The sequence below is a fragment of the Myripristis murdjan genome, chromosome 19 (genome assembly GCF_902150065.1).
Source record: "Myripristis murdjan chromosome 19, fMyrMur1.1, whole genome shotgun sequence".
Classification (NCBI taxonomy): domain Eukaryota; kingdom Metazoa; phylum Chordata; class Actinopteri; order Holocentriformes; family Holocentridae; genus Myripristis; species Myripristis murdjan.
Window position 1 is genome coordinate 17,977,311 of NC_043998.1, and position 22,558 is coordinate 17,999,868.

A 22,558-nucleotide genomic window follows, 5' to 3' on the forward strand; every position below is an offset into this window, starting at 1 on the left:
TCATCTAGCCTGACTGAGTTATAAAGAGAAACCGATTAAATAAAAATTAGTGAAATTGAAATAGAAAAGCTCAATTTTAGTTGATTCCAGGACAAACAGTATGGATAAAGATGTGGCATGCCACGAGTCTGGTTTTGCTGCAGAAGGTGGTTCAGAGATGATCGGCTCTGTCAACCTACAGCAGTGCTGCTTCAACATTTTCCAACATGGAAATTTGTTCCCTCTTGAAACGAGCAAACTAGATCTGCATCTCAATCGTATAAAGTAGCAGGTCTTGCTTGAAGATATTAAGCCAAACTGGATGCTGGTAGCTGAAATGCATCAAAAGCAATGCTCCACTGAAGGTATTTTCAAGCATGCAGAGAACACATTTTCCCAATGTCTCATTAGGGAGTAGAGCAGCACTTAGGAGAAAAAATAACGCTGTGCAGGAGAAAGTTCACACGACTTTAACATGGGTCAGAGTGGTGGTGATTCAGCCCTACCGCAGCATCAATAGTTGATTGAGAATATAGAGAAAGGATGGATACCCAATAGTGCAAATATTTGGCTTTCTGGGTCTCCCGACCCAGTCCAACACTTCCAAACGGCCTGGTTGAAATGGCCTGTCAGCCAGCACATTCTTTCTCTCAATGAGGACAGACCAAAGCCATGTTTTTGTTGGTATGACCTAACGGCCCTCCCCAATCCCCCCGCCCCCTCCCACTCCTCTGCACCGCTACGGCACAGCGTGTGACGTCTATTGGACAGAGATAGAGCAAAACTCGCGTAGCCGCTCCAGACGCTGATACGAGGTCAGATCAGCATTCCTATATAAAAACGGTTTCGCTTAAGTTCCACCATGGCGTAATCTGATCCGAGCGCAGCGTTTAAGGCGGCTGACAGACAGAGAGCAGACACAGGGGTTGCCACGGGCCACAGACTGATCCCCGGGCACAGCACTGGTATCTGCTGGGCTGGACTCCACTTGACCCCTCAGGACCAAAGACTTATTTATAGCACTGGGACTCTTTTGTGTGTGCGTGTGTGTGCGCTCCTTCCATCACAAACTGCATGCGTGCACATGTGTCATCTGTGTGCGCATGCTCGCCCAAAGGGGGAGTAAGTGTTATCTGCACCGCAGAGCATTCATCAGGAGTGACATTTTCTGCCATTCTGTGTTCAAACCAAACACACAGCAACATGTGCTATCTCCACTCCGCAGGACGTTGAGAGGCTTGACTTATTCGCCTTGTCAGTAAGAAATTATGTTATCGTCACGCTGACCGATTGATTCGGTACGTTGCCTTCTTATTATTTTTCCTGTGATAGGTAATTTGGTCGGACAAACCTTTCTTTCTTTCTCTCTAGCCTGATTCTGAAAGCTGAAACAACAAAGGGGCACCAGCAGCTACAAGGTCGTGCTTGCTTTTAACACCCCAGGGACGCTCAGTGGGTCCTGATCAAATGTTGTTCTAGGGTTCTGAAAGGGGCTACGTGTGTGTGTGTCCTGATGTGTTTTTTCTTATCTCCGAGTCTGTGTGTGTTAACCCCAGCACACTTCTCCGGCCAAGGTGGTTTTGGAAGCCTGTAGACGCTGTCTTGATTGAAGGTAATTAGATAAACCAAAGCTGATGCTGTTGACTCATATAACAGGATTGTGAACCATGGAGAAACTGTTGCCCTTACCTCATTGGTTTATGTCAATATTCATGCCCAGGAGGCAGCCTAGCGTGTATATATGTGTGTGTGTAGTGTATGTGTGTAGAGGGTGGTCTACATTGAAGGCCAGGGATTCCAGGGAGGGGACACTGTACCCTAGAACAAAAGTTATTGCGATCAAAGTTTGTGAACATATCTAGGGAAGACCCATTGAAGCAACATACGGTGGAAAAAAGTTTTCGGACACCCTTAAAATTTTACACAATCTTACAATCTCAAATATTATCATGAAATATTTGTGGAAAAATCTTTTTTGTGTTTCAAAAGGTGTGGCTGCATTAGACAGACACAAACAAATAGCTACAAATTATATTTTTTTTGTTTATTGTTTACAAGAAAAACTAACAAAACTAAATTCTTGACAGTTTAATCTTTATCTTCAGGCGTGTTTCCTGCGTTAGGTTCCTTGTTTTAGCCATTTTTGTGTCTGAAGAACTTTCAGATGTGCTGGCTTTATATAGACACCAAGCTTGGCAACAAAAATTGTGTCTTTTAATAAAAAGAACGACCTTCATCACTGGTACCAAAACGACCCAATACTCAAAATTTCTTATGTATTTTTATGGAACCAATCAAGGATTTGTTTAGTATTTTGGCTGTGACTGTACTAAAAGAAATTGCACTTGAAGACCTAAGAGTGATTTGTTAATGCAATATTTCACAAATGCATGGGGTGTCCGAAAACGTATTTCCACCACTGTAGATTGTGAGCAGACCTTCCTGAGGGCCCTCCATTAGCCGACTTTGTGTGATCCAATTTTGTTTGAGTTTTTACACCCAAGTGAGCTTGACTTCATCTCAGCGCGGACAGCTTTGAAGCATAAAATGCAACCATAACCCTGAATAATCACCCTGTGTACGGTCATGGTGTCCATAAAGTCGGACTGGAGCACCGTCTATGGAGTAGCTCCATTAAAATGACAGTAGCTCCGTTACAAATTATTTTAAATGTCACACAGATTAGAGATGAGAGCGCTGGCTCCTTTGTTTCTCGCTTTTGGATATACATGCTCATGTAGAGAATGAAGGATTAATGTTCGGAACAGCAAGAACAGCTAAAGGAATTCTATTTATAAGAGCTCTGTTTTTAGGGAGTATTTTTACTTCAAAACATAAGGTATAGATTAGGTCTGATAAAAGGCAGGAACCGTATTCGTGTAACGTTCCCCGTGCTGCGTTCAACACAGTCCTAATTCGCCTCTTGGCTTATCAAAACGAGTCCAATATTTTAGTACAATTGTAACAGACAATAAAACACAGAGACAGGGCACAAATCTCTGGATTACAAGCAGACAACACACATCTACACATGTTCCCTCAACCACAATTAGATGTGACTCACAGCGCGAGACTTCACGGGTGAGATAGATGGTGTGTCACAGCGACCAGAGGTGTCACTTTCTGCCCCCCCTCCCCACCACCACATCCACGGTGAAGGATGATGTCATTGGCTGCCTGTCCGCTGAGTCGTGGACCAGCGCCATGATCACAGGCTGAACGACTCACAGGCTCCACGCGAGCCAGGAGGACGTAGGGGGGGGTGATGAGGGGGAGGGAAGCAGAGTAAATGGGAGAAAAGAAGGCTGGAGACAACCCCGCTGAGTCCTCAGGCCGCAGAGAAATGATGCCTGATGCTGAAAGACTGGCCCAAGTGATTCTTGTCCCGGACAATGAAACCAGGCTGGGGGACTATGGATTGGTCTCGAGCTGTGATTCATCTGCCCATCATGTAATGGAAGGGTACAGCCTTGTTTTTTTTTTTAATTGAGGCAGAAGTCAGCTGAACTTTCACGTGGAAGATTTGAGAAAACTGACAGAATCACGTCTTGATTGTCATCTAGAAACCGTTGAATTTTCTGCCTGAAAACTTATCTTGGCGAGAGATATCAAATCAACTTCAACACATCAACCTACTGAATGATTTTTCCTTTTTAGTTATCTTCCTTGCCCTTGGGAAAAAAAAGGCCTTTCTCTGTCCCCTTATCTCTTCTTTGATTTCATTTCCAAGCTCTGACATGACCCTTGTATGATCTCAGGAATATTGATGAAGGCGCTCAGGCTCTGACCTTTGCCCCCTTATTGGTGATCCAGGAACTGAAGCTTTTCACATGATTGCACTCAGATTAAGATTGTGAGCTAGATGTAAATGGAAAAACACTGTGATGAGTCCACTGATGATATCGTGGCAGGTTATCTGAAGAAGCTCCACTGGATAGAAACAGATGCCCAGATTCATCCACATCTATAAAAACATGCTCACAAATATGTACACAAATCGCCATCAGAAAAGTTCTCCATCTCCCTGTGATGGGAAAACACCTCTCCACTGTGTTGACAAGGAGAACTCTCGCTCTCTGCATACTTCACACGGGCTTGCAAACTGTCCACTGTTAACGCCCTCCTCATGGCCGCAACTGTTCATCAGTTTGAGTGACGGCTCGGAAATGTTTCGGCTTCCCGACATATCCAAACGTGCAATTTGTCAGATAAACAACTCTCAAAACCAGACAGCAACATGACTTGTCAGACAAGGAGGTGGAAGACAGCAAATTGGAGAAACTGGATTCTACAGACAGGTCAGTGGTGTTATCTCTGTCAATGTGTCTGTTTCGGTAATCATGCCATTAGCGAAACAGATAGCGGGGATCTTGTTTTCTTTCTGTGACGGCCTCTGAGTGTTTTCACCTCCTCCCTTGTGTGGGAAAATTGAAGCTTGTTGCATTGGTCTATTTTTTAATAATGAGCCGTGATGAAAATCTAGAAGAGTGACAATGCAAATTGATGATATTTTTTCTTACGCATCACCACAAAACCACAGTAATTCACAAGACGCTCTACTAGAGATTGTAGCACATACAAAAATGACAGATAAAATCAATATGGCACACAAAGGAAAACGGAGCACACTGAGCTGTTTTGTGCACGACCTTGTATTGTACTGTAGGTTTGGCTGGATAGTGATTGGGAACGTGCTGCCTGGCGACTCTTATCATTCCTGTCTGTCAGAGACGGGAACACTCATGGCCTGTGGGGATGGCTGCCTGAAATTCTCTGGAGAGGTCTGCTGTTGGCTCAGACACAACAGGTCAGAGGGCACAACAGCCACAAGTCACATACCAGGAAGACAGGAGACAAATCGGCAGAGGCAGTGGAAGTAAAGGCCTTAATACCTGACCAGGTAATCCTTTAACACAGAAGAGGAACAAGGACTGGTTAAAAGGTACTGGACAGGTGTGCTGATGATGTAAAAGATTATGTGATTAATCTGTATCAAAAGCAATCAAGACTATGTGTAATTGAAACAGCTAGATTCAACTGAGGAAGTTGTGAATGTTAAATATGGTCAGGACATGACTAGGGGAGCGAGGGGTTGGTTGAACCTGTTGGTGAGATGAACAACCTCTTGTATCTACCACACACAAAACTGGCAATTTTGAAAGACAGATTTATGAAGGGTAATTCATTGACCTAAATGTGTAATGGAGGGCCGCACATGGAGAAAGTTCAAATTGTCTTAGATGATTACGTCATGGTCAAAACATTCTCATTCCCAGGTCATCAACTACCGCAGCTTGGTAACCATTCGCTTCTGACACCAGTGCCAAAGGTACCCTTCAGCGTCATGCCGAGATGCATTGGACTTTGTTGCTTTATCACGCATCAGTGTTAGGTTTAGGTTAGGTTTTGGTTAAGGTTAGGGAAAAGTTAAATGTATAAATAAAAAAAAACAACATTTGGTTAAGATTAGGGAAAGGTTTAAGTTTAGAAATAAAAAAAACCACTTGGTTAAGGTTGGGGAAAGGTTAGGGGTAGGCATAAAAACCACGTGGTTAAAGTTAGAAAAAGGTTAGGTTTGGGGAAAAAAAACATCTTATTCAAGGTGCACTGGACACTGGAACACACACTGGACACAGGAACTCTTAGTGACACTGGAGGGTGCCTTTGGCGTTGGTATCAAGCTGTGGTACTTGACGCCCTGGGAACGTCATGGTAAATGTGCCACGAGTGTTAGATTTACAATATGAGGTAATAAACTTAGCAGAACTACCTGTGTAAAGCTAATCAGGCCTACAGTTAAAATGGAGGACAACTGACCTAGGAGAAGTACCATAACCAGGAAATGACAGACAGACACAAACACACTGAACTAACATTATGCTGACCACTGCATTGAGTCAGGTATGTGTAAGTAAACACCAGTTACACTGTTAGATGTGTTAGCTGAAGGAATAATAATAATAATAATAATAATAATTTATCTCTTTATTTAACCAGGTAAAAAAAAAAAAAAAAACTCATTGAGATTTAAAATCTCTTTTCCAAGAGTGACCTGGCCAAGACAGCAGCACAAAAGCAGAATGGTTACACACAAGACACAAATAAAATACAATCACATAAAGCGATCACACGATCCTATTGAGCTCATTTCCCTGTCTTTTATAACTGTCTTGAATTCCCCCAGAGATATAAGATGTGTCAATTTCAAGTCCTTCTGCACATCATTCCAGGTAGACGGAGCAGAAAATTTAAAAGCCTTTTTGCCCTGGACCTGCATCTGTATAATGTCCAAAGAATATCCAAAGAAATGGAGCCCTCTGCGACAATACCAATGGAGAGAGATTCTCTGTCCCTGAAACCAAAGTTTTGGCAAGCTAGCACAACCCTCGTGAAAAGGACCTAATAAGCTCAACTATCCGCACCTTTTTTTTTTGATGTGCCACACTATTCAAACATTATTAGCTACAGAAAGTGTTTTAATTTCCACAAAATGCCATATGTGTATAAAGCAAATATTTTGAAAAGAAGTACAAATTTATTTTTTCTGTATAGTAATCCTGTTCTTGCCTACTTGGTTGCACTGATCTGTTTAGCCTCTCCTTCTGGATCACAGTAAAGCCAAGTAGCGCACTACTTACAGTATTGTTAGACAGGCATCTGCACCGGGCGAGGCAAACCCGGGATCAAAAGCCTGCTATTTCTTCTAGCTCTTCTTCACTTTAATGAAATTTCCAAGCAGGTGTACTGAAGGTGATGGACAAGGTACATAAACAGAGACATGATAAAACCAGATTAGTGTCTTGAGCGTTAATTACAGATTAATGAACAACACATACTTGATCCTGATAGGATCTCCATAGCATTGGCTCGAGCGTGTTCTCAATATAAAGTTGGTATTCTGTTGTTTTTGCTGTAGCTGATTCCCATAGCTTCTGGTATGTCAGCTGAAACCTTTAAAAATATGACCCTGTGTGCCATGTTATACTTGGCCTTTGGGATAGGCAGCATTCAGAAGACATTCAGAGGCAACATTGGATGAATTCTGTGCTCTACACTTTAATGAGGAACATGTCTAGAGGAGGGCAAAGGTCAGGGGCTAAGCACTGCACAGTGGGGCTTATCAACCGCAACAGCGAGACTCACTTTACCTCACAGTAAATCACTTTATCACATGGTGAGTCAGAATTATCATGGTCCCTTTATTCACGTGGTCCGACGAGTTTTGATCCCCATGTTTCACTGGTTGATTAGAGCCTCTTGTAGCTGGAGCAGCAAGGGAAACTAGCTGATATTTTGCTTGCCAAGTCACAAGGCACTCATTCTGGGACTGCTAGGCTGGAGAGTTTCATTCCCAGTGCTTCAAATGATTACACTAAAATGTTGAGACTATCCCATTTAAGTGGTAGGAACACTGACACCAACATCACTGATGCATTGATCCCCTAGCAGATCATTTGCTCTGGTGCTCATGTTCACTATTCAGTACTTCATAAACCACAGCGAGCCAGAGTAAACTCAATGCTAACACTGTAGTACCCAATACTGTGAGTAATCTTAATCTCTATATATAAATTGAAGCATGTCGCAGAATTACATTTCAAAACAGCTAAAACACATTTAACATAATGTCTTACTTGAGAGAATGCAGAGATTCCTACTTTAATTAAATTTTATTGCCTTTTATTATGTAAATGTATTGTAAATGCTTTTATTTCTGTATAGCCTATATGCCTTTGTATGTATGCATGGGCATTATGTAAAGCGCTAAGTTCACACGTCTTACCTACTGGTGTGACTGTGTGTGAGGTGCAGAACAAGAGCAGAACATCTTGGAGATTACGGGGTAAATTCTGAAGTGTTGGACCCACAATACAATCATCTGGCTTAAAGACACACGGATTATGCTGCACGAGAAGTTTGGAGAAATGTTATGGTCCACAAAGTAAGTATGCCCATACCCCGGCTTCAAAATACGTCATAACTTTTGATTGACAGCACAGCGAAAGGAACAAGTTTGTTTTGCAGCTGCTTGAGAGGCATGCGCCGTTCAGCGAGCTTAATGGCTGAAATGAGGTCTCATTATTCCAGTGCTTTATCCAATCTATTCAATTGGGCAGTTAGGATACAAGACTAAACTGGAACTGATTCTCGATTCCCAGACTAACTGGCCGTCCAGTATAGCTCAACACATCCATCCATCCCTCCATCCATCCATTTCCCATACCTGCTCACTCCTAATCAGGGTAGCAGGGAGTTGGAACCAATCCCAGCATGCACTGGGCAGAAGCCAGGGAAACACCCTGGACAGGTTGCCAGTCCCTGACAGGGCTTCCTCAGCACAATGTGTCCTAAACTGTTGCCCAGAGCTAATGATCTATGTGGCATGCATGAATAATGTTGGTGTCTGTCCTCTCATTACTCATTAGGGGAGTTGACCAGTGGGCTAGTAACCTGAAAATGTGATGTATTATTTTGAAAATCTGGCTTGCTAACATGTCAACACATCATGTGATACTCAGTGCTCAGCTGTACATCATCTCTTCAAGTTGGCCAGATACAGAAAACAAAACAGCTTATGCTTGAGGAAAGTTTTTTCTTCTTCTATCTCTTCTTTTTTTTTTTTCTTTTAATTTCCAACACCTGTTGAAGTTTTGGCTCTGACAAAATTGAGTTGAAATGCACAGCGCCGCTGCTTAGCGAGCTCTGTCAAGGTCTCTAGGAGAAAGGAGAAGAACACTCTGCTCAAACAAGCCCCCATACTGAGAAGGAAGTAGTAAAATAAATTACATTACGCTTTATGGAAAAATGGGCTTTCGTGTTGAGATTCTGTGCCGTCTATCATCACGCTGATCTGCTAATAAATATAGCATATGCATCCTCAGTAAGCCTGCCTGTCTGCCTGTTCATTAATATGAATCCTTTAGACCCCATAAATGTTTTTATTCTGATTTGAGCCAGAGCGTTGTCCTGACCATTGTGCTCGCCCTGAATGCAGCCCCGTGTGTGTTTTTATCATCCGAGGCATGGCCATAATCACAACCAGGTGCCTCCCATTCAAATTAACACATGGTTCTAACTTTCCCTCTATTTTGACTAATACATACCTGGGTTGCTGACTAGTAAAACCGTAAAATGAATTCTTCTTTTTTATTACTCACAACACATGAGGATGGTTGGGAGAGCAAGGTGGAACATAGCTGAGAATGATTTCACCTTGCATGCAACCCAACTCCGCTGCACTGCCGGGTATTGTGTACCTTGATACATGACTGGGATCACAATTATTAGAAGCAGGACCTAATGTACTTGGCTGATCCAAATTCCTTTCTCTTTCCATTAGCGTGCTATTTGGGTTATTGGTCATATATAAAACGTGCAACACTAAATGTACAGAGTGACTTTAATGTGATATTTTCATGATCTGTGGTTGCACCTACACGGGCATAGTGGAAAGCTGCTGGCATCGTAATAAAGTATACCAATCCAAAGCTACTCTAGGCATTTTTGCAGGTTCCGAATGGCAGCCAGAGGTAACCGTTTGAACAATCTGAACTTTGACACACAGAAATCCCGTAACATGATGCCAGCAAACCGCACACCCTATCCTGGCCGGTCCGTGAAGCTTTATATCAAAAGATAGCAAAGAGACTAAAGAGGCAATATTAGGGAGTACAGCTTTCTCTAAATAGAGCGCTAAGGACAGTTTGCATTTTGCTCTAAAATTTTAGATACACCACATTTAACATAGGAAATCTCAATTTGGGGCTTTTGGAAGGTCTAATACATGCCTACTCTGAGACTAGACTGATGGGATGGTAACAGAAAAAAGTCAAGAAAAATTAAATGTATATCTGTCTATAGATATAGATATATTTTGTATTGATTTGTATTGAAAAATTGGTCAGTATAATAAAAAGGGAAGATAAGACTACACCTAAAACAAACTTAAAATTAGTAAAAACATTTCCCTAACAACAAAACCTCGGTGTGGGAATTCTCCCTCGCACACGTGGCACTCACTTGCTCGTGCACCCATTCACATAAATGCCGCACATATCATCGATATCTCAGAATGATCCGGTCTCTCTCTCTCTCTGTCTCTCTATCTCTCTCTCTCTATCTTTCCTTTCCTCTCGGGTCTGGAATGCGAGCCGGCTCTCGTATGTGAGCTGTGAGCTGGATCAGCGCTGTATATTGTGTTACTGTTTTCATTTCTACCAAGAGGATTTCTCTCCTTGGTAAAATTCACCACCCAAAGCTCTTGTATCCACAATACAACACCTGGAAAAAGAAACTCTTCATTAATCTCCGCAGCCCTAAGAATCTGCGGTTTTAAGCACCGCTGTTTCCAAACCACATGCGAGGCGGCACAGCGGCTGGCGGCAGAGCCTTTGTTTTAGAATAACTCTGGGTTATTTTCAGGTCATTGTGGCCGAGTGGTTTCTTAATTGAATTTCTAAGCGTTTTGTTTAATATGCCACTGTTAAAGGACTCTAAAAATAGCCCGGTGGATGCAATGACCTAATCTTTTCCGGAGTTTTGGAGAGATAGCTAACCCTAGACAGTCTTTATCTTTCAGACTAACAGCTGATGAATGAATAATTATAGAGCACCAGAGATAACATCACTGTCAATGTTGTTCTTAATGTAAGACCATTAAATCATGTGGTACTCCACTGATTACTGATACCTCCATACTCTGTACGATAAACTGTATACACTGGCTGTGTGTGTGTGTGTGTGTCTTACTGCGCTATTCACATCAGTTCCAGGCAAGCTTTTAGAGCCACTATAATAAAAAAGGGGGTGTATCTGTAGTGAAAAATGATAGCAGGTCTTTAATTGCTTGCCTTCCTGACGACACTAACGAATAATGAAAACTTTGAATGGAAGCTTTGATGTAAGCCTTTAATTCACTCTAAATTACATTTATCCTCCCTTATATCCGCAGCAGATATTAATGACAATCATGGAAACTTCAATAGCCGTCCAGCTGAGTTTTTTTTTTTTTGTTGTTTCCAAAGGATGGCTGCTGCACGTCTTAAAAAATGATCCTTTCCATAACAATAGAAGCGGTAAAATCATTAAACCGTAATGCTATCTCCTCCACCCTCCCCGGGTTGTTCAATTGTGGGAGTCACACAATGAGATTTTGCGAGTGCAATGTCATTTCTGCGGCAGCCTCCATGGAGAAATGATGTGGAGCGGTAAAATGCTCTCTGGGAGGTGTGAGTGGCCGGGGAGCAGCTGGTTTGACATACAGGATCAGAAGAGGGAGTCTCAATTCTGACCTCATCTTCTTAATTACTTGTCTGTGATTGAGGGCAGGAGCAGAACACACGCACGCCTGTGTGGATTTATCAACATAAAGCTAACATAACCGCCTTTTACTTCACTGTAAGAGCCGGTGACTAAGGCCTGATCGCACTCCACACAAGGGCCTGCCATCTCTCTGCACTACAACAGCCGTGCCCTGTATTTATATTAGCTGCAAACCAATTTTAACTGTACATTCCAGATAGGTGAACAGCGCTTGGCCAAGGCAGACAAATATTTCAAAGCTTACAACAAAAATCAACGATCAATGTCCAGTCAACAGAACACTTGGCACGGGGAGGCGCACAGCATTTTTGCAACAAAGGTAACAAAGATTTATTTATGTGTCTGAGCTCACAGACCTCGGGTATACCTTTCAATAAGTTTTACTGTAGTATAACTAAATATGAAACCAATTACCAAGTTGGGTCGGCACTACAAACACGGTCCCTGGGTTCCCAGTTTGTTGTTTCTTTTTTTTTTTTTTCACCATCCCTTGAATACAAGTATTTATTTCATGCTTTCCCATTTGGTATTTCATCACGTCACAGAGTCGTTTGATAAATAATAAATCTGTTTACTGCCCGTGTGGACTGAGGTAATATTTGCCCTCAGAAATGTTCTATCCATCAACTGATTCTCGTCTCAGGGCCTGTTGCTCCCAGCTCTGGTCGGATGATGAATGAACATGTGAGTAATTTCACGGATGAATTAGGAGCTTAAAACAACAGCAGGAAAAATGCATCGGCACACATTCCACCTGTTGCCTAATGAGAAAAATGCTGCTTTTGTTATAGCGTTGAGCTTTAATGCCGATCATGGCAAAGATATAGCTTTTGGCAATTCTGCAGAAAATGCTTCTCTAAGATGAGGACGTTCACTAAAAGGTATACTTTTTTTCTAGTCTTTTTGTAACCAGAACACTATTTTCAAGATCAGGCAATTACTGTCATGTCTGGGATAATATCTGTTAATTATTTTGATTATTGTTCTTTTTTTTTTCTCCAGCTAAAAGTTCAAAACTTTAACCATGGGCACTGAATTTGAGGTATTGTGCAGAGCATGATTGTCTATAATCAGAAAGCTAAGTTAATTTACCCTGATGAAAATTTGGGTGCACAGCATTACATAAACAGGAGAGCTGGGCCGACCCCGCGCTGCATTGCATATAATCCTGATGATAAACTGATCATGTCTATCAGCATCATTGACTAATCTTCTCCAGATGAAAGTAATCTCCAAACCACGGCCACCATCAAATCAGTGTGGAATCCAGTCAGCTCGCAGAGAAAGGTGCTGCATTAAAACCCAGACTGGAGCAATAAGAGTCATTTTGCTGCAGGTGTTAGAGAGTCCAGCGGTGCCAAACAAGCCCCCCCCAATCCGACCTCTTCTCCCCTCTTGCTTTGCTACATGAAAAGAGCGTTGCCCAGATTTGTATCAGGTAAATCTGGGATGTGTTTCTACATGAAACTCGGTGAAGGATTACACTGGTGTTGATCCACCTTGCAAATCGGTAACCGGAACGCTACATAATCAACATCTTTGATGTGAGGCCAGTGAAGTTTGATTGCATGTTACTGAGCCTTGTTCATAGAAAATCTTATTGGAATAAGGCAATCACTGCTCTGCTGCTGAACCAGGCTTCACGCAGTCAGAATTATGAAGGCAGTGGTAGTGCTTAGATCTTAAAGGTACAGTTCACTCATTTTGAACAACAGAATATCAGTTCACTTACCTGCATGTAATGCCAGCTAATTTCACTTCCCCCCTATCTGTTCTGTAGGACAGTAGTGGTGCTATCTTCCTCTCATTGTTACTGAGTGCTGGATACTGGCTGGATGCTCCAAATGCTAACTGTTAGCCTCCTGCCATTGAGGTGGACTTCCCCCCAGCTAACGTTCTGAAAAATAACCACTTTAAACCACTCAAATTGTTACAACAAAAGTTTGAGTTTGATGAAAGTATATATGATGTTAAAAGATTACTTAAAAAAAAAATTATCACTGGTATAACTTTTTTCTTGTGCAGTCTAGGTTCACTGTGCTGGTCCTCAGCTACAGCCTAGCCTGAGAGGTGAAAGGTGTGTGATGGAGCAGAGAGGAGGAAAAGAAGAAGCTAGCCACATTACTTGCAAGTTGTCTTTTAGTACTTTATTTTTGCTCTCCAGCATGTGTACATGTGTTCAATGAAGAAAGGAAATGATAACAAACAATAAATCTACTTCCATCTCTGCGGTGGCTGCTGCTCCTCTGGTGATACAGGAAGTGCAGAAGCTACCGGATCTTTCTGGATGTTGATAAAAGGACAAAAGTGTTGTTAAACCTTCTTTGAGTGGTTTAAAGTGGTTATTTTGAAGAAAGTTAGCTGGGGGGAAGTCCACCTCAATGGCACAAGGCTAACAGTTAGCATTTGGAGCATCCAGCCAGTATCCAGCACTCAGTAACAATGAGAGGAAGACAGCATCACTACTATGCTACAGAACAGAACAGAAATGGGTGAACTATCCCTTTAAGATAAATTTATTAAAGAGGGAACCTCACAATGTCTTTGCACTAATGGAAAAAGGTTACATTTGGGTCCACATCAGTTGTTTCCCTTTTCAATATCCCTGTAATTGTAGCCTTATAAGTATGACATCTGGAATTTACTGGAAAATCTACATATTTAGTATGTTCAGGTGAATTCATAACTATCTCTGGAACAGGATACGTGCACATGGAAAATATGACACAAGGGAAAATGGGTGAAAAAAAAACGATAGCGTCAATTCCATAATTAGTATGCCTCAAAAGAGAAATGTGGGCTGCTGCAGGCTGCAGTACACCAGCAACGCATCTGATGGCAAACTTGTGTTACTGATGCCATCATGTGGACTCTAAAAAGCCTCAGGACACTTATAGTGAGAAGATGTATATGCTCGTTCATCAGAGCATCGTCTGTCGCGAGGACATGAACACGGCAAGTTTCTCTTTAAAAGCCCTGCCGAGCAAAATCCAAATGCTCACCCTTTGCACAGATCGGTGTCTTGGCCTCTGTGTGACAGTTTGTTTTGGACTTATCTCATTGTGGTGACTACGGACAAAAGGACTATTCAATTCAGCCACGACCTCCAGGGAGAGTTCAAACATCAGTGTGTGACAAAACACCGACTCTCAACATGCAGCTCTAGCTAAAGGCCGAGCCTGAAACCCATGTGTGCTCATGATGAAACTCATCTTTGTTCAACCTCTGCCCACTGTCCTTCTCAGTTACTCTCTCTTTCACACACACACATAGTTTCAGCTGCCTGTGAGGGCTCTGCATGTTCCACTGATGTTTACAGTGGAAGGTGTGTCCTGGGGTTTACATGCATTAAATAGGTGTGAGGGTGGCAGCAGACAGCAGTAAAATCACCACCGTCTATAAAAAACCTTTCCCCTGAATCAAACTGTAAAGCTGCACTCTTAATTCAGGTGCAGAATGCCTTTTATCTGCTGAACCCAGTGACTTATTTGTGTAAGGCCTGAACAAGAAAATGTGGTTACGACTGTTATATCCCGATCCAATAAATGAAAAAAAAAGGTCAGTGTGACAGCAAACAGCCTTATCTTTAATTTGTGTTTGGAGTCTGTCATCAAATCACTGGCAGGAGCATAAGGAGACACAAGCAAGGCTCCCCGGGCGTTCTCTCGCTTTGTTTTGCCTTTCCCTCCCGTCTCGTGTCTGATTTGAGAGGAGAAGGGGATAAAATGAATGGCTGAATTTGAGGAGATTCCAGTTTATGTTCATCCGCCTTTTCAATTACTCTCACCCCAGCGCCACACATGACATCATGGAAAACTTTGAGGGCTCAAGGAGTGAAGAGGGAGTGCTGTTCGCTGTATTTCTCTCACCATTCCGAGAGTCCGCGGGGATACATCAGTCTAAAAATACCAATTTAAATCAGAGGATTCCACAGATACTTTCACCTTCAGCCCTGTGATGCGAGTGGCATTTAAGCCAGGTCGATTTGGGCTGTGAAGTTGAAAAGCAGAGATATTTCAGCACGGATTAATCATCAGATGGCTTCAATAAAATGTTCAAATAATCTTGTTTTATCTGGCCGGGGGACTAACTTGGCAAAGCTCTGTGACTTGCATACTTACTTATTTACCTGCTATGTATGTTGGCTGAAATAATAGATGTGATTTTGTCTTAAAGAGCTCTTTGCGCAATTGTAAGTTTTGAGAGAAAATTAAAGGCAAATTTTGGTATAAAAATCTACATGAGCTTGTTTGTGTTTTAGTCTCTGCTATTCTGATTGGTTAAGACAACGCCATCCATCTATTAATGGCTATCATTAGTGTTCTTGACACTGTGCACGTTCTGCTATTTGGTCAAAAGCCAGCAAATACAGTGAAAGATAACCCCTTGTTTATGTGCGCCATAATGGCACTGGCAGGTAGCCTGCAGCATATGGTGCAGTCAGTATGGATTAAAGAAGATTTACAACCTGGATGCACACATCTCAAGTGGAGAGGAATTAAATATCATCCAAGCTCACCCTTATTACCCTCTGTTGATGGTAGCTGCTTCCTCAATGCATGGTTTCTCTTGTTTTTCTGCTCTCCGCGGCCCCCGTGACCCTCGGTGACATCCGGGTGTCCAGGGCACTGCCTGCTCTCTGGACCGTTGGCAGGGACCTCAGTGCATTTCACTGCATTCATGGCCCACACTTCACTCCCCTGTAGACGACATGTCTTCTTGGGTCACCTCAACTCCCCTCTGAAAAGGACAAAAAGAGGGAGAAAAGGATCGAGAGAGAAGGTCAGAGAAAAGGAAAGAGACGGCATATGCTCTGTTCATCAAGTGGCCACACTGTGCACCACCACAGAGAGGGACACTTGACTCTGACTGTAGCTTTAGTCAACTGTAACAGTTCGAGAGCCGGCACAAACGGAGTCTGAATTGGCACGAAAGGCACAGCGAGCACACATTTGAATGTTTGCATTTTAAAAAGCCTCCGCGGTCCCAAGAGTTGGAACGCGACCATGTTAGTGTTTGCGGCATACAATGAGAGCTCAACATTTTGTATTGTTTCTCTTCAGAGGTCCATCTCAGCCGAGGCAGACGGCAGAGTGTGCAGAGTGTGTGTCTGTTTGTTTACAGAGCTTTAAGCCCACTTTCAACTGCAGGGATGCATCCCTCCATGAGCCACCGCTATCCTCCGCCGCAGCCAACTTATCAATTTACAGAATTTACAAAGAGCAGACCTTCTTACCTCCTGAGCAAATATTAAACACATCTACTCTGTGGATTCAGTAGCTTAGAGAGCCCCCACAAGGTGTCGATGTGAAAAATGAGCCTCTTACTCAGGTCCCAGACAAGCCAAGTCTTTTCTGCAGCCTGTCTGGGCTCCATACAGTACATCATCTCCTGAGGCCTGCACCATAGGGCACCACAAACATACATCTCTGTTTTCTTTAATAAGCTCTGTTTGGAGAGCCATTCATATGCTTACAGGACAATAATTCCCTCATATGTAATGCCCTATAAAAATAAGCTTGTTATCAAAAGGCTCTCTCAGTCGGTTGTGATGGTCAAGAGATCGAGGCTTGTAAAACAGCCGAATCTTTTGCAAAAATAAAATGATTGAGCTCAAGAGAAAATAAAACATAGATTTACGATGACAAAAATGGACAACAACGTACCGAATCCGCACAAAGAACATTTCGCGGGTTAAGTACATGATCTCGACATGATTGATTTCACGGCTGTTTCCCGGCACAACACAAACTAGAATCAAAGTTGCAAAGCAGCCACACAGAATCGATATGTGAAGCATGCAATTATGCCACAAATGTAACAGCCATGTGGCACCACCACCCGGGAGGTCTACTGGCTGTGCACAAAACAGCAGCTAAATATACAGAATAACAACCAGGCTGTGGAAAAAAAAGAGAGAAAAGACTGTTGTGGTATGGCTGCAGGTCAATTCAGTAATAAGTAAAAGTGAATTGTCTGCTAAAGTACATTTGTTTCCAAACTTGGGTCACTCTGACACGGTGCACTGTTTGTTCTTTGTTGCCCTATAGTCCCTCTGGTCCGAGTCTCTGCTCCAATGACTTACAGTTGTAGCTTGAGAGGAGTCAGCTCAGTTAACATTAATAAACTCTTGGGTTTTGGCTTGGTTAGCTAACTAAGCCAACAGACTAATATGGGCAAGAAAACTAGCTACATTAGCTAGTGTACAAACGACCTGCGTTATCAACAAGACAGTGTTGACGGCCCAGTGTTCAAAGCGGGGTCCAAGAGGGCCTCAGGGGTCCTTCAGGAGCTTCCAGGGGGTCGTCAGCAAAATGAGGAAAAGTTCAGTGCAAGAATAATTAAATTCACTAGAAATTATATGTGATTGAGCCATTTTTTTTTTTTTTAAATCTGGCAATGTTCTTGTAGTTTTCTTTACATTTTTTTCCCCTTATTTTATTTTACTAATTTTTTTGATAATCTGCCCATTTCCCCCCATATTTTTTGAAAGAAATCAAGTGAGCTAAACAATCAAACTCAGTGTCCCTTAGACCAAAAACACTTTAAATGGGTGTCTGTGGTGTAATGAAAGTCAGCTTGGGGGTCGAGAACATGAAAAAGTTTGAAAACCTCTGTGATAGCGGACCAGATCCTAGGGACAGTGAAGTAGCTGATATGAAGTAGGAAAGTGCGTAGATCATATTGGTTCTGTTAGTGAATGTTTTAAAACTCACTTTTAAACTATTTGTAAAGATCTTTGGTTTGGCATTTATTTCTGGATTGTGTCTTTTAATGCAACCTTACAATAAATATTTTTCATCTGATCTCTCTCAAAGGATGATTTTTATCGTAGCATTTTTTTTCATTGCAGTGCCTGCACAATCACAACCTAAAGACTACAAAACCCCTGTCAGGTTTCCAGACTCCTGCTCCAGAGGTTCTCTGTAGGAAGGAGAAAGAAGACTCAGGGTTTTCACCCCTGGCAAAAGCGTGACAAGCAGCTGGACCTCGAGCACTAGTTTAAGCCAATCAGATTGCTCAGGTGGCAGTCTTTCGTTGCCGTGACACCACAGCTGAAATCTTACTTCCTAAAGGGACTCGTCATGCCTATCTCTGAAATTACAATGTCATGAGGAACACGTTGGGCATGAGCTGCAACAAAGTCGATGTATTATGTCATGAACTATTTTCATAAAAACGTTTGTTCTGCATATAAAGGCATCTCCATTTCCATAGACGAGGACTTCCCATTGGTCCAAAGACCCATTATTCTGAAACCCCAACAATCTGCAAAATGTCACATTAGACAAAAAGCCCATCAATCCAATGGCCCATTATCCTCCAAAGCAAATGCACATTATTCTGAAACCCCAGTAGTCTGACAAATGTCCATTCCATAAATCTGGTTACCATCTCCTTAGGTTAGGGTTAGGGGTTAGGGTTTGTGTTCTTGTTGGGGAAGCAAAACTCAGCATAACACCTGAACTCCAACAACACCAAAATCTGTATTTTCGAAGCAATGGGCCTTTGGAGGAATGAGCATGTATTTTGGGGATAACGCGCTGTCAGACTAATGAGCTTTCAGTCCAATGGGTCATTTTTCAGGCTATTGGGTTTTTGGAAAAATAGGCCATTGGACCAATGGCATGGCACCCCATATAAAGCAATTCAAATGAAACAGCCTTTGGTCCCACTGGGGGAGGCTTTCTGCCTGCTCTGCAACTCTGCTAGCATAACTAAACTGTTTGCTGCCTAACTGTTACCATGGGGTCCCTTAATGATGTCTTCTGCTTTTAAGGATGACATAAGAAGTGGCTTATAATGAGTTTGTTTTCTGGGTCACACCACCGGTTTGATCAGATGTCCCGGTGGGTGGCCTAAACAATGTCACAGTAACCCTTGCAATGCTTAAAAGGATACGTATTTCATGAAAACAGACTGCAAACAGAACCACAAATCTTTCAAAATTACCTTTGCAAAACCATCTGAACATTTAATGAGTCCAGATTTATGTTCAAATCACAAAAGCTAATCCAGGAGCATCTGCTCCTGCTTTTGAAACATAACCAATTGCGACTTCTGTTAAATTATGTGTGAAGTCCAGTGAATTTACTCATTGCTTCCTTACATTCCAGACCAGCAATGACACACCCTCTTTCCTACTCTATTAAACAAAACACAAAACTGATTAAATGTAGCAGAGGAAAACCGTGTACAAACACAACCTGGTGTTTGCAACTGTTTCCAAAGACTGAGGGATCTCCGATATGGCCGCCAGAGGGTGTATTACGTCACCTGACAGCTCTCTGTTATCTTGGAGCCTAGCAGCACATCAGCATGAATCTATTTATTTTGGCTTGTGCTGTTGTAAACCTTAAAAATGGATGCTAGGGCAGGTTTCTGGGATTTGACTAAACTCGCCTCTTCGAGGAACTGATATCAAAGCCACTGGTCAGACGATATCTTGACACAAAGATTACATGTAGCGTGTGCTCAAGGAACAAAAAGGGGTTGCACACTATACTGTACATAAACATCAGCCAGGGGAAACAATAACAAACCGGTGCATTTACCTCAGAAACAAGACAACAGTTGTAGTAAATCATACGCTGTTAAAAGGCTAAAGGATACCATGCCTCCTCCATGAAGCATCAGGAGGAACCTCTTTAATGAAGCCTTAACTGATGGGCCTGGCTTAAAAGCCCACCCAGTGGTAGATAGGACCCACTCTAGCAATTTATACCACAGTGACAACCCCCACCTCAGACTGTGATGGCTGGGGATAGGCAGAGATAGGCAGAGAAATATACTGCCTCAGAGATGAGCGGACAAAACAGACAATAATGACGCCACAGTTAACCTCCCGAGTGTTATGTTTCATATTAGCGCATACTGTGATAACTTATCAGAGAAATCTGCCATTTTTATGGCGCAAGATTGACTGTTAACACCAGAAAAATGCCCATTTGCTGAAGGGCTGAGGGTAAAAGTGTGGCAGTGTGCCTGCAGAGAGCGAAAAGGAAAACAAGGCCCTCTTCAAAAGGGCCAGGTTATAGGCTGATGCTATCTGCGCTGTGCGGAGTGACTAGTGGGCTGTATCTCTGAGTCAACACAATAAGAGCCCAGACACGTGGCACTTGGAGCTCCATTGAGATGCGCTGATAAGAGATCCCACTTAACGGTGTTGTGCTCTTATCGATCCCTTCAGTTCGGTCCAAATGCTTGCACGTTATCTGCCTTTCTCTCTAATGACTCACAGATTAAGGAGTGAATAGAAAGGTAGAGAGTCGCTTGTCTTGAGATGGCCGGCCACAGGATGTTTATGACCCCCCCCTATATCTTCCGCATAATGGGCTTTTAATCTTTATTACCTGCAATGTTTAAGTTATTGGTCACATAAGGCGGCGCTGTGTGATGTTCGCGTTAAAGAATTCACAGCGTCGGATTTTGACGGTGATACACTGGTGTGAAATCAAATGATCTGCGATGACAAAGTCTGATGCTAACAAAATTTCAAACAATTCCTCTCATTTAGCAACTGATTTTGAGAGAATCTAAAAAAGCCCTTTTGGCTAAATGCAATGTGTCGGAAGCAAGAGGGAAGTAAACGATAAAATCAAATAGAAAAGGACTATAAAATACACCCCTGCCATTATCACCATTCATTTGACGGTGACATAGCTAAGGAAAATATGCAGGAATTACCTTTATATGACACGGTGGATGCTAAAGATAGCCTACTGATGCACTAGCGTCACTGCACAATTCCGCGTGACATTACCATGCAACTGCACGGTACAGCATTTTTTTTGTTTTCCTTGGACTGAAAACACGTCTCACATTGCATTATCGTCCGATTTCTAATTTAGCCTTGACTTTAATATTCCGAGCCAAGGATTTACACATCTAGCATTTACCAAATCTCTCCTATCAGTCCAGGGCTTCTTTCATTGATAAATTATTCATACGAGTGGTTACATCTGGTATGTTTTCTTTCCTTTTGTCTCTTTCCTGCTTCTCTCACACTCTCCGTGTTTGCAGGCGACCACCAGCTGAGTTGAAGCCGAGCCAGATTTACAGGAGGCTTTCATGGCCTGTAATATTTATGTTGGGGTTAGTCCAGGACTTCCACTGATGATTGTGAATTTATGTTGCAATCAATATGGGGGATTCTCCAGCTGAGCTCATTATGATAATTCCATCTTGAGTTTTGCAAAAGCAATGTTTTGCAAACATTTGTTTTGCACATTTTTGATAGGAGCACCATAATTGGCTGTTTTCAACTTAGCTAAAGTGCCTTTCATGATGCATGGCCTCTTGTTTATGACAATCTCTTCCACCAAAAGCTTAACTAAACCACACACTTGATGTTGGAGTCACTCTGAATGCGTTTGTTTTCAGCTTTGAGGGTGAACTTTGCCTCACATCACTATGAGGCCAAATGGTAATCTGAAGTAATTTCAGCATCCAGTATGGCACTGTGCATCCTGTGCATCCATGTCTTATGGAGGGCATTCCACTGATCTAATCATGAGTGAAAAGGCAGAGGAGCTTTAACAGAGCAGCATGAATGTGAGCGTGTAGCGCTGACGGGTGACACAGTGTATTTGCCTCTCAAGAAGCCAGAGGTATGCTTTTATCCTCCTCCGAATGGAGCAAAATTGAAATAAGTGGCCAACTTGCTCAGTCTATGGTTTGTGTAATGCTTGATTCCAACCTGAGGCTTTACTCACACCGCTGTTGAAACAGGTGGTGTTTCTGGATTTGTTTGAAAGTAAATAGACCTGCGAATAATGAAAAGGAACCGGTTCTATGTACATGGCGCTTCACTTTAGACAAGTTGTTATTAAATGATTTTTTAACAGAGGATTTGGCAAGATTTAGAACTTTTGCCATTCTATAATAAACAATGGCATGGCCATAATGAAAATATTTACTTAATTCTCCAAAGTGACTTATGGCAACTTTGGCCACTAAACAGAGTGTCATGAGTGTTATGGCGTCAGGTGCCACAGTCTGTATAAATACTGCCTGTACACTTGTTTATAGGAAAACCCCCATCTGGCTTCAGCTAACACAGTCAGACGCACTGGTGACCCCTGGGATTTTTCGAATGGAAAATATAACAGGACTGTTTGCTAAGCGGGGGATAGCTCTACGGCAGTCAACTGTCAAGTGACAGACAAGACAATGTTGTAAAAGACTGCAGGCTCCACATCTCTGAGCCCAGCCCTTTCCTAACCTGTAAACACAGAGCCTGGCTTTTGAAGAACTA

The 22,558-nt window shown here is 42.4% G+C and overlaps 1 protein-coding gene across 7 annotated transcripts in view; it reads right to left on the reverse strand.

The window, feature by feature from the left end:
- The window catches only part of myocd (myocardin), a 96,192-nt gene that overhangs the window by 28,962 nt on the left and 44,672 nt on the right, over positions 1-22,558 (reverse strand). For all 7 annotated transcript variants that reach the window (XM_030077194.1, XM_030077200.1, XM_030077198.1 and 4 more), the window contains exon 3: positions 15,821-16,041. In XM_030077194.1, the coding sequence (XP_029933054.1) occupies positions 15,821-15,983 (163 nt within the window). In that variant the 5' untranslated portion in view covers positions 15,984-16,041. The remainder of the gene's footprint in view (positions 1-15,820; positions 16,042-22,558) is intronic.